The 12,019-nt window shown below is 32.4% G+C and overlaps 1 protein-coding gene across 4 annotated transcripts in view; it reads right to left on the bottom strand.

Annotated features, from left to right (window-relative positions):
- The window catches only part of trol (terribly reduced optic lobes), a 602,293-nt gene that overhangs the window by 19,699 nt on the left and 570,575 nt on the right, over positions 1–12,019 (bottom strand). For all 4 annotated transcript variants that reach the window (XM_085947167.1, XM_085947174.1, XM_085947183.1 and 1 more), the window contains 6 exons: positions 6,628–6,954; positions 4,079–4,295; positions 3,334–3,528; positions 864–1,149; positions 421–574; positions 135–315 (listed from right to left, as the gene is read on the bottom strand). In XM_085947167.1, coding sequence (XP_085803293.1) covers positions 135–315; positions 421–574; positions 864–1,149; positions 3,334–3,528; positions 4,079–4,295; positions 6,628–6,954 — 1,360 coding nt within the window. The remainder of the gene's footprint in view (positions 1–134; positions 316–420; positions 575–863; positions 1,150–3,333; positions 3,529–4,078; positions 4,296–6,627; positions 6,955–12,019) is intronic.

Genomic DNA, 12,019 nt, shown 5'->3' with positions numbered 1-12,019 from the left:
GCTTGCTTTGAATTCAAACATGCATTGAAAAAATTACATTGTCAACCGTAGGATTAGAGCCCGCAACCCATCCTATCGGTTAGAATATTTTGTTAGAAGGTGGTAAATTATATTATAGTAATCGATTATGTTACCTGAGAACTCCGTCAGGTAGAAGGCGGGTGTTGGCAGAGAGAGGTCTTCCCGAAGGTCTGGACCAGGTGATTGCGGGGTCAGGAATGCCTTGTGTTACGCGGCACTGGAAACGCACGCTATTTCCTAGCGCTACTGATTGAACTTCCTGTGGCCATACTTGAACTACTGGGATTTCACGACCTGGAGAAAAATAGCTATTAGTATAAAAATTGTACATACGCCTAAAATTTACTTATTTTTAAAATATTCATACTTGAATACTGTTACTATTAATTTTAGTCTTACGTTCAACACCAACGATGGAAGAAGCTTGAGTTACTGATCCATCACTAGAGGAACCGATGCAGACGTAGATTCCTCGATCTGATAGTCTGGCACGAGAAATCACGAGAGCATTTCCTCGCTGGCTGACTCCTGGACCGAAGCCGGAATCACCGTCCTAAAATAAAGCATTTATAATATCATAAATTGAAATATTTTGATATGAAATTTTTATGGAAACATTGTAATGGATATGCATCTAGGCTCTTGTGTCAAAATGGCTATGAGACACATCATATTTCTGTCTCTCTCTCATTGTCAAGGCCAGATAGATTACGAATTCATATGTTTCCATGGCTGTTTTCTTTAAGTGATTATAAAATATAAGCTGCTCTTCTTTTATCCGATTATAGAATAAAGTTCAACCGTATAGAACCATAATAAATAATAGAATTGATTGTTTGTACCTTTGTCCAGTGGATGACGGGTAATGGGTATCCACTGGGTTCACACTTGATGGTGAGAGACTGTCCTTCCGGTACGTTTGCTCTGGTCCTATCCACGGTGACACCTACAGGTCGCGAAGGATAAATGTCCTCCCTCTCCACAGTGATTGTCACGATGACTGGAGTTATCCTTTCATTTGCATAGTCTGCAGTACACTTGTATACGCCAGCGTCTTCTGGCTGAATGTGGTCAATCCAGAGCTTACCATTTGAGGACTGGAAGTTTGAGGGAAGATAATCATTTTCCCTGTAAATACATTAAAATAAATTATTATTTGTTCATTACATATAAAAAAAACATAAGTTGGGATTGTTGACAGTGGTGACGACTAATAAAGAATTATTCATTATTGATGTTTACCTTGTCTTATAAAAAATAATCAATGGAGAGATTTTGTTTCACACAATAAAATGTAATTGCTACAATTGGTTGATTCTTTCACCTGCAAGTATTGAAAATACAGCATAAGAAACTAATGATGTATATGTTACGCCGAATGTGCGAAATTGGCTATTACATGAAATGGGCTAAATTTTGCCTAAATCATGAAAAATGCAAGCCCGTTGCCTTATTCATGAATTAGACAAAATATCTGGTGAGTGCATGAATTTGGCAGTAATTTTTCTGCCTTGTTCATGCATTGGACAAATTAGATAGTAGCGCTACGGTGGTATTTTTTGCAACTAAACTAAATGTGTGAAATGCTCGTGGATTGGTCAAAATATACGTATATTATCTATGGTCAAAATAGGTGGTCGCGCTCCGGTGGTATTTTTTGCAACTAATCAAACTAACCAAATGTGTCAAATGTCATTGATTATAATATAAAAATATACCAATCAATAACTAAAATGACGTTCATATCCATTTACTATGCGCAAAAAAACTAGAACTATAATATGATAACGGATGAATTTTATTAAAAGGTATTTTCACGATTTGATTCGTGCTTGGGTATCGTACATGCAATGGTCGATTGTATGTTTTTGATAGTTTGTTGACACTTGTTAGCTAACCTCAAAATGGACATTCAGTTGAATAATTCAGAATTTCAAAACCTAACCTAACCTAACCTAACCTAACCCAACCCAACCTAACCTAATAATATTATATTATGTCCAATTATAACTAATAAAATCATCTGTATTAAATTTACTTTTTCTGCTGTCATGTTGACAGTTTAAGAATTCCATGCCCTGGTGAATTCATGTACTAGGCAGAAAATTTATCTAATTCATGAATAAGGCAACAGGCTTGACTATTACATGAATTAGCCAAAATTTAGCCCATTTCATGTAATAGTCAATTTCGCACATTTGGCGTAACATATATAAATACTATGAAGTTATTCATTCAATGATACTAAATAAAGAAGTATATGACAAGAAACATATTACTGCTGCCAATAAATAGAAGAATATTAGAAGTTTTCTGGTAGACTGTAAATGCACATCATAAGTGTAGATATATTTTCACAAAGTATGTTATAAGCATCTGATCGTATCCGTTTATGTTTATACCATACACTTACACTGACAAACTTGAAGTGAAAATAGGTATATTTTATTGAACATAAATCATCAGTTTAGTATGGCACACTCTAAACCGCATACGGTTTCAGTCTATGGATGGCCTCTTAGCCGGTTCTCACATCAGAACTCGTCTTATTAGCAACATGTCAAAAACGTCAATGTGATGTCATCGTTATTCACAAAACACATGTTGCCAAATGGAGCTCGGCAGATTGGTCACATGCGACTGTTTGTTTGAAAAATTATCTTACTGTTACAAATCGACATGTCGCATGCGACTTTCCTACTTGTCGAGATTGGCTCTGCCAATATGAGCTAGCCTGTGCGCTTGCACAAACCGCTCTCGTCGGCCATTTTATCTAGACGTCAGGATGCACTGTACATTGATATATGCCTAATTGACGGATGAATCCAATATTTTCGCCTTCTACTTAAATTTCTGCAGTACCAATACATAATAATCGCTGTGTCCGCAACTGATGACATATTTGCATAATGGTGTTTGACGTCTAGCTAGAGTATATTTTGACGTTTCGAGAGATTACGCACGAGTGTCGCTAGGTAGATATGCAAAATCGTGACATGCAGCACTGGGTCGCTGGTCTCGGAAGGTTTGATTTATGGTTGTGCGGCACACGAGGCGAGTTCTGATGTGAGAGCCATCTTATACTCGGGTACACAAATAACTTTGAAAACAGCTGATATGCATTGGTATTATTGTCATTTTTATATGAGATGATATAATTTTGATTGTACGTATGTTACGTGAATTTATTTTAATATAAGTATATGAATATACAAAATTTTATACTTCAGTATTATTAAAATATTATTGTTAACATAATATTTACGTCAACCTCATAGTCTCATAGTCTTTTCTATGCGGCTTTTGTCCTACCTTGTCCAGGTGAGTAAGTTCGCTGGTACGCTTGGATCGACTGAGCAAGAGATGGTGAGGGACTCTCCTTTTTTGAGGATAGGATCTACTGGGCTGATGATGAGGGCAGGCGGCCTTGACGGTCTGTCATTTCGTGGCGCGACCTGAACAACGGCTGTCTTCTGATCACGGCCAGCTGAATTGATGGCCAGACATCTGCGGAAGAAGGTTTAATATTTTAATCGTCAGATTATATTTTTATTATGTTGGTAAAAATAATGTGACCTACAATGACTCTGAAATGAATCTTCATTTTTACTTATTTTTATGGCGACAGTTTGTCATTTGCAAAATGAAAACACTGTGGGAGAAAATACTATTATATCGATCAAACTTGGTGTGACCCTATATTTGAAATATTGTCATATTTTTTATTCATTAAGTGTATGGCCTCAGTTGACAGCATTCGGCAGCATACGTTTGAGTTGCACACGCCGCTCACGCTCCGCCGAATGCTGTCCACTCAGGCCACATACTTACGCTTGCATTCCTTGTTACACTTCATAATCTAAAAACCTACTTTTAGGCTCATGTCTGGATGACCATATTGGTAACCACTCTCAAATCGGGAAAAAAAGCACCATTTTAGGAAAAATACTCTCAAAGTGAACCATGTTGTCAACAGTGATGGGTTAAAGTGAACCATGTTGTCAACAGTGATGGGTTAAGAACTTAATAGAAAATTTTATAAATAGCCGTTAATTACCTGTACTCTCCCTTGTCAGATTCCCTAGCCGAGCTGATTCTGAATATTCCATCGGTGAAGGTGTATTCAGGATTGAGGGGACGGCGGCTGGTGCGCACCCATGTGAGAGTGGGAGTAGGATTTCCGGTGGCTTCGCACAATATTTCAATCGGTTCTCCCTCGTTCACACTTGCGTAGTCGTTGGTCAGTGTCACAACAGGGGGTGTTGCGTCATTTGCTGAAAATTGATTAATATTATATTAACATCATGTTGCATAACCAGTTTTTATTTCATAACACATAGTATTTAACATCTCATCAGATGCAAAACTCATTAAGTGCAATAGTACTATTTTACAATTAATGAATTTTATCTCTGATACGACAATATATAGGGACATCATATTCATCTAATCTACATACAAATACTTTTTTTAATAGGTATCTTTCTGAGGTTACTTCAACAAATTATGTATGATCAATAAAGAATGTCGATTTCTTAAACTTTTTAAAGTTATACTTCTTTAGGCGCGTTTGGGAAAATAGATCAGAGTGTATTTTTGGCGTGTGATAAAGTTGCGCGCGCAAATGTAACGCATTAATTTGGCATGAGACGGAAGTTTTGCCCGCCGATGCGACATAATTTATTTTGCGCGGTGATGTTCGGGTGTTCTAAATGCTGGAGGTTTGTAATTTTCAGCTGTGGCTTGGGCAGGTGTCATAATAAAAATAAATATTTATAAACAAATTTCTGGAGACTAAGAGCGGAATGCACAATCTAAGATTTCGTTCCTAAGGATAAGTCGCCGAAAAGCATGACTTAACTATAGACAATCCTGAGTATAGAGTTAAGGAATCCTTAACCATAGACTACTTTTGTTATGAACACGCCCCCTTCTGTATTACCATTTACCACTGACAGCTGCTGTCAAAATAAATTCGCATGTCTATAACACAGTCCATACACTCAAATTCATTTGACAATGTATCTCAATATGGATATTGATATTGTTAATTCGTTTGGCATGTACTTGCAGAATATTATTTTATTTTTATACGCCAGCCCGCAGAAATACAAAATACCAGATGAAGAATGACACTTGATGCTAGTGTTACCATGTTAAAAAAAAATATTGTGGTGCCTGTGGAATCACGTATAATGACTTATAACGGAAACATAAGAGTATTATAATTAAATATTAATATGTATTTATAGTTATTGCATTTATAAAATGCAGTTGTCATATTTTTGTCATCGTTTAACGATTATAAAATAATTTACCTAATTTACCTAACGAGAATTTTTAAATATGGTATTATTTTCAATAAAAATGATCTTAACTAAGGACAGTGTTTCTGCATAGTGTTTTCTGCTAAGGAAATTTTAGTTATGACAAATGTTTCTGCATTCCGCTCTAACATTCTACACTGTTAAGTTATATTCATAAAACTTTATTTATATTGGAGTGTATATTTATTTTTCAATGTAAAGGTTTTGTATCAAGATTTGAGGCTATATTTATGTAAGTATTATTTATGAGTAAAATTATATATCAATAAATAAATAAATTTTGTGAATGTTGAGTTGGTAAATAATTAAAAAATGGTATGTTGTAAATTTACAATATTTAGACACAACATGTGAAATATTTGATTCAGCTGGTAATTGGTGCAATTACTATATGGTAACCTGAAAGACACTATAGATGACGTTAATTAACAAGAAAAAATATGACATCTTACCGGGAGCATAAATCACATTGTCAGGAAAAACTGCAGCATTAGTAGAAAGAAATGTATCGATAAGAAAGCTATGTATATAATGAATTACAAAGCTACTATATAGGTACAACATTATAATAATATATTAACATAACAATTCAAATAAACAGAGTTAATAAAAAAAGTTTGAAGTCTCGATCCACAACATAATGATCTTCAAAGCGCAACTAGGTATTGGGAACGTTTAAACTGATTAATTTTAAGAAAATTATAAAAAAATCCTTTTGTGTTTTTTCAAGACTAGATAATCATCTCCAAGAGGAATGCTGAGAGGCCGAATGTGACCGATTGGAGAGAGAGAGAGCTCAGGATAGAGATCCTGGGGACAGTTGTGCCATAAGCCATCAACCTAAAAGGCCTGGCCTGTCTCTCGACCATGTCCGATCCTAATAAGGCCTCCACATAGGACGTTTGTTTGTTTTTACGAGAAACGGATGTCAGCCACTTGCTCAACCTATTAGGTCCATACTCTGACTGATACACAAATTGAAAAACAATATGTATACTTGCCAGACCCAGGATTCGAACCTGAGACCCACGACACTATAGGTCGATGCTTAAGCCGTGCGGCCATCGTGAGGTCTGTAGCGCCAGCTTAATTAAGTAGTGAGTGTTTAAGTATTGGAAATTGTGATGACCTAATGCTTTATGATATTTCGTGGTGAATGGCAGTTTTAAATTCCTGTCCTTTAGACGATTTTACACTACTTAAAGAAGATGTTTTGGTCAAAAACTACTTTTCGATTACACGATTTCAATATTCACCACCATTATAAGATTTTTTTTACCTGGTACAATGAGTGTAGCAATCACACTCTTGGATGAGTATCCGTCACTGGCCTGGCATACGTAGGTTCCTGAATCTGTGACCTTGAGGTCTTGAATCATGAGAACACCACGGTTAGAGTCTTCGATGAATCTTCCTAAAGGCATGGAGCCTCCTTCCTTGCTCCACGTGACCTTAAGTGGGTATTGAGAGTATCGGCTGCGAGCTGAGCATCTGAAGGTTGCTGTATCACCGACCGGAAGGTTATTGAACTTGGGGGCATCGATTTCTACTTCAAGTGACTCCTCTTCGACGGGAATTGTATTGGTAACCTCTTCTTCCTGGGAGCCTGTGAAATTGAAACATAGAATTAATATACAATTTATACAATACTGGTTTTACTGAGAACTGTCGCTATAATATATTGTCTTCTGCTGATCATTAGCTAATTATTCATAATATGTAATTGAAGGGACCTGATTTTTAGACACAATTTAAATCATAAAATATTGAATGTATACGATTTTATGGGATATTTCATAATTACTTACAGAAAATTCGAATTACTAAAAAGATGAAATATGGGTGGTTGAATTAATTAATAAAGATTTACATAAACATGTAAATTTGATTTATATATCGTCACCTCAATACTACGACAACTCTGATTTGGTCATTGTTGCGAAAATGAAATTTAAAATTTATTTGATTAACATAAATCTAGGCTATAATTATTATTTAAAATAAAAGTAGAAAATAGTGCTTGTCTAATTGGAAACAATTAAATAATCTTCAATTGTATGAAAAAATATTGTAGATATATTATTTTATTTATTTAATGCATTTATGGCTTTAAAGTTATCTAATATTTTCAAACACAAAATTCATACAGTTCTCATTAACTTCTGACTTATCTAATATTACCATTTTGTAGATAAGGAAATGTAGAATTATATTCAATAGCTATCTCAAAAACAGTGAAAATCACGTTATTTAGTTGTAGTATTGAGGTGACGATATAAATACACTAAAATTGATATTCTATTTTTATTGGCATATTTTCAATGCACAAAAATTTATAATATTTGAAAACTTACTTTTCTGTTTTACCTAAGTACATATTATTTTTCTAAATCATTCAAAATAGTTTACCACAAAATTCCTTCCTTAATATGCAAAATTCCTTAAAATGACAATGTATTTTATTAATTATGCTTTTTAACATCATTAAAATAAAAAAAAAGGCAGATAATATTATATTGTCATTGAAATTTTAATGTGGATAAATAAGAAAAAATAATAACAATGTTATAAGATATTAAGACATGACAACATAGAACATTTATTGACTAATAACAATAATTATTTTATTAGTCAAAAAATAGTAGGTATTATCATAGATTCAACAAAACTTTGGTTATAATAATTAGTTAAGAAGCTGGGTACATAAATAACAATTGCAACCTTCTCCGGAAAAAAAGCATTTGTAAATTAGTTGAAATGACATTTAGATACCGGTAGAGAAGGGTGAAGGTAGGCTGTTAAGATCCGCCATAAATAGCGAACATTAAATTTTGTTAGTCAATCGTATTTGTTTTTATTGAACTAAGACTACAATTTACAGATGGTATTGGTTAGTTTTTAAAAATAAAATTAACCCTGCCTAAACCAAACCATAATAGTTTTGGTATCTTTTGGGCGATACGACAAAATTGTGCACACTTTTTCATTGATACTTATTTGTTTTTGTTGGATTAAAAATATGTATTACACATATTACTGGCTCATTTTTTTAAATTCATTGAACTGCCTAAGCCACACTATAATAGATAAAAAATATTATTCTATCCATAAAATATCCAAAATTATGTATGATTTAGTTAATTGCATAAGTTTAAATATTTTAAAGATAAACGAATATCTATTATAGCTTGGGTTTTGCAGGGTTTAATTGAATAATTTTAAAAACTAACTAACACCACCTGTAAATTGTAGTCTTATTTCAATGACAACAAATAATAAGTATGACTGACAAAGTTGGCGGATCTTAACAGCCTACCCCCCCCCCCCCCCACCCTTCGCCAGTGCTAGATACCAGTCAAAAATCATTCTTTAATCTTGACAACCAATGGGAATAGAATTATTATAGTGCGAATTGCGCATAAATCATAATATGCCTTTTAAACTAGTGTTTTGTGTTTGAATGTCATTAACTCAAAACAAGGATTTCAAGATAACTCGAGTAAACTGGTGTTGGTGACAATACATTCGAAAGAGCGGGTGAATGTGAAATACTTACATATTATATCAGAACGGTTCGTTGATAATAATATATATGTATAACAGTAAATACAAAATGATTGGTGGCCAGATTACTGAATAATAGACGTTGATTTTTCAAAACCGATAATCCACAATTCAACACTTGTGGTAAACAATGTTTTTGTGTTTGAAGCCAGAGTGTATGGTTTTAAAGTCAGTTTCTTTTTTCATTATATTGTATTTATAAATTAAAACGATTTGCCCTTTTTATTAACTAATAGACCATTTAATGCAATATACGTCTATTCAATTATAAACTATCCTAAATGCCAAACAGAAAATAGATAAAAATTTAGAAATTACGAACCTATACTTAATTCGATTTTAGTTCTGTAATATCGAAATTATAAAAAAACATTTTTTGTGTTTCAAAATTACAATTAATTTCGGGGATTTTTCTCCAATTTCAAATTTATGAAAAATGTAATACATTGACAAATAATGTCACTTAGGATACTTGAGAAGTAGCATGAAAATAATTGTTTCTTAAATTCAATATAATTATATGAATTTAGGTTTATTCAGAAATGTTGGAAATTTCATAGAGAATCGATTGATGTAAAAAACGTATTTCGAGAAATTGGCGTTTAGGATAGATGATAATATATAGAAGAAATTAAATTTGACTTATTGGTTTTTGTTATTGTTATTGTTAACAAATCGGTTTCATCAAGTTATCGAGTTTTTAACATATTTTAAATATTATGCTTTTGGTTGGTTATATAAGTTATAGATCATTACATGGGTATCACGGAGAATTAAAGAATAATATGTAAGAATGTATTTTTGTGAGGTTTCAACCCTTATGTGAAATTATCGGTTTTAGGACATAGAAGTTTTAATTGTTTCATGGTTTAGTTCATTAGAATTAAGAACAAAGATGAAATGTATGTTTCTGGATATTAGTTTTTCAATTTAAATTGAATTCAAGTTAGATAATTAAGAATTAAAGGGTTGTACGAGAGAAATCAATATTATTAAAAAAAAAGTATAACTCTGAATATAATAGAATTAGGGCTTTAACTTTTGTGATTGAAAGTAATATGAAGTTACGTAGGTATAAGGTTTAATGTTGGTAATAAGTATGACAGAAGATACAAGAGCAAAGTGAGCACATTTGACGCAAACGGCGAGAATGCCCTGCCCGACAGAAATACTAAGCACAAATGGCACGTGTATTCATCGCTATGTATACGCCCTTATAAATTTCACAGACAAAATTATATACATAGATGTTCCCACCAGAGTCCAGGACAAAGTCATTCTGCACAGCTACCTGATTCTGATGAAGCCAGCATTCCGACAATTTTTTTAAATTTGTTTATGATCAAACAGTCAACATGCTTAATTGCAGTTGTGAGGCTCAGAGTTGCCTCATTTTTACGAAGAATGAGAGTGTTCTGGTCTCCCGGGATCATCACTCCACTAATTGATGGGTACAATGGTCGCTTCTGGAATGCTATCTGAAAGTCCTCCATGGATCGATAGGAACACGTGTATTTGTAGAAGCAGTTTCGAAGAGTTTCTCGATTCATCCTAATTTCACCTTAATTTTATGTGCCAACGGTCAATTGAATGTTACCACAATAATTTTGTTAATAAAAAACATCAAATACGATAAATAATTACATCAATTTTGAAATTAAAAAATATGAAGGTACACATTTAATTTTAAATAAATTAGACTCTACATTATATTTACTGATCTTTGAAATATTTTTCTGTATACCTATAAAATACATTAAGTAATTAATTTTAATTCTATTTAAAACATTATAATATAAATTTTAATAAACCTGTCCATATTTATTTCAGTTGATCATGGCATTATCAAGACAACTAGTCTTTATAATGTTATGGCAACCAAAATAGATGTCAACTATTAAACAAACCTGAATTGAATACAATTTATACCTACAATATTTATAATATTAATATAAAATACCAACCCTTGAATTATTGAGAGTAATAGTTATTTCTATTTTAAAATGTCATTTAATTATCAATTATTTCTAATTATATACCACACCCAATACTGTTAATAACTAAAGGTTGTCAATTACTTTTATAAAATCTAAAATAACTATTCAGCCTCCAAATAACAAAACCAAATTGATAAGAGACAAATTAACGTTAATAACAAAACTCTTAATCCAATTATTAATACTGGAATTTCTAACTTCCACCCAGTGAATTTAATGGATTTTGTATTTATTAAAAAATATCAAACCACGCTCCAAAAATCTTAATTAATAGAGGATTAAAAAACCACAAACAAGTGGCATTCAACTATAGAATGTCATTATGATTTAAAACTGTTTAAAATAATCTTTTAAAAAACCTCTAAAATATTATAGTTTCTCCCCACAAAAAGATTTATGTGACAAGTAGAGGTTTTAAAATTATGTGTTGTAACAAGGATAAAAAAACCAAAATGTTGTGTTTACAATATTTGGTTCATTCAATTTAAAAACAGTAGGTATACCAAAAAATGGTTTCACATATTATGTAATTGAATATAATATAATATTAATAATACACAATATAAATATGGAATGTTAAAAACTGTAATCAATGTCCAAATAGTTTAACAAGTTTATTATTATTTATTATTCGATCGTTTCCGATCCTAATAAGATCATATGGGCCTTCCACAGAGTGGAGGTTTGTATTAACAGATTACGAGAAATTGGTGTCAGTCACTTGCTCAACCTATTAGGTCATATCCTGACTGATATACAAATTGAAAAACAATTTGTGTACTTGTCAGACCCAGGATTACCTAGTTAGTATCCACGACGTTTTAGGCCGACGCTTAAGCCGCGCAGCAATTGTGGATAGTTTAACTGATCCATTATTATGGGCAGATTCTATCTAAAATAATTCAATATATTGCACTTATAATTATCATTAATTTAATTTTTTCGAATATAGGTGTTGTTTATTTCCAAATACCTACTGATAATGTCCACATCTGTGTCCATTTTCATTAGCGGACAAACTTTTAAATGCAATAAACATAAGCCAAATATAATTGATGATATCAGCATTAGTCGATATTTTTAAATTTATTGGTTTCATAAAGTTATTAC

This window comes from Rhyacophila brunnea, unplaced genomic scaffold (assembly GCF_057557595.1).
Source record: "Rhyacophila brunnea isolate RB1 unplaced genomic scaffold, BYU_Rbru_1.0 scaffold_1, whole genome shotgun sequence".
Classification (NCBI taxonomy): domain Eukaryota; kingdom Metazoa; phylum Arthropoda; class Insecta; order Trichoptera; family Rhyacophilidae; genus Rhyacophila; species Rhyacophila brunnea.
This window is presented reverse-complemented; position numbering and strand designations above follow the sequence as displayed.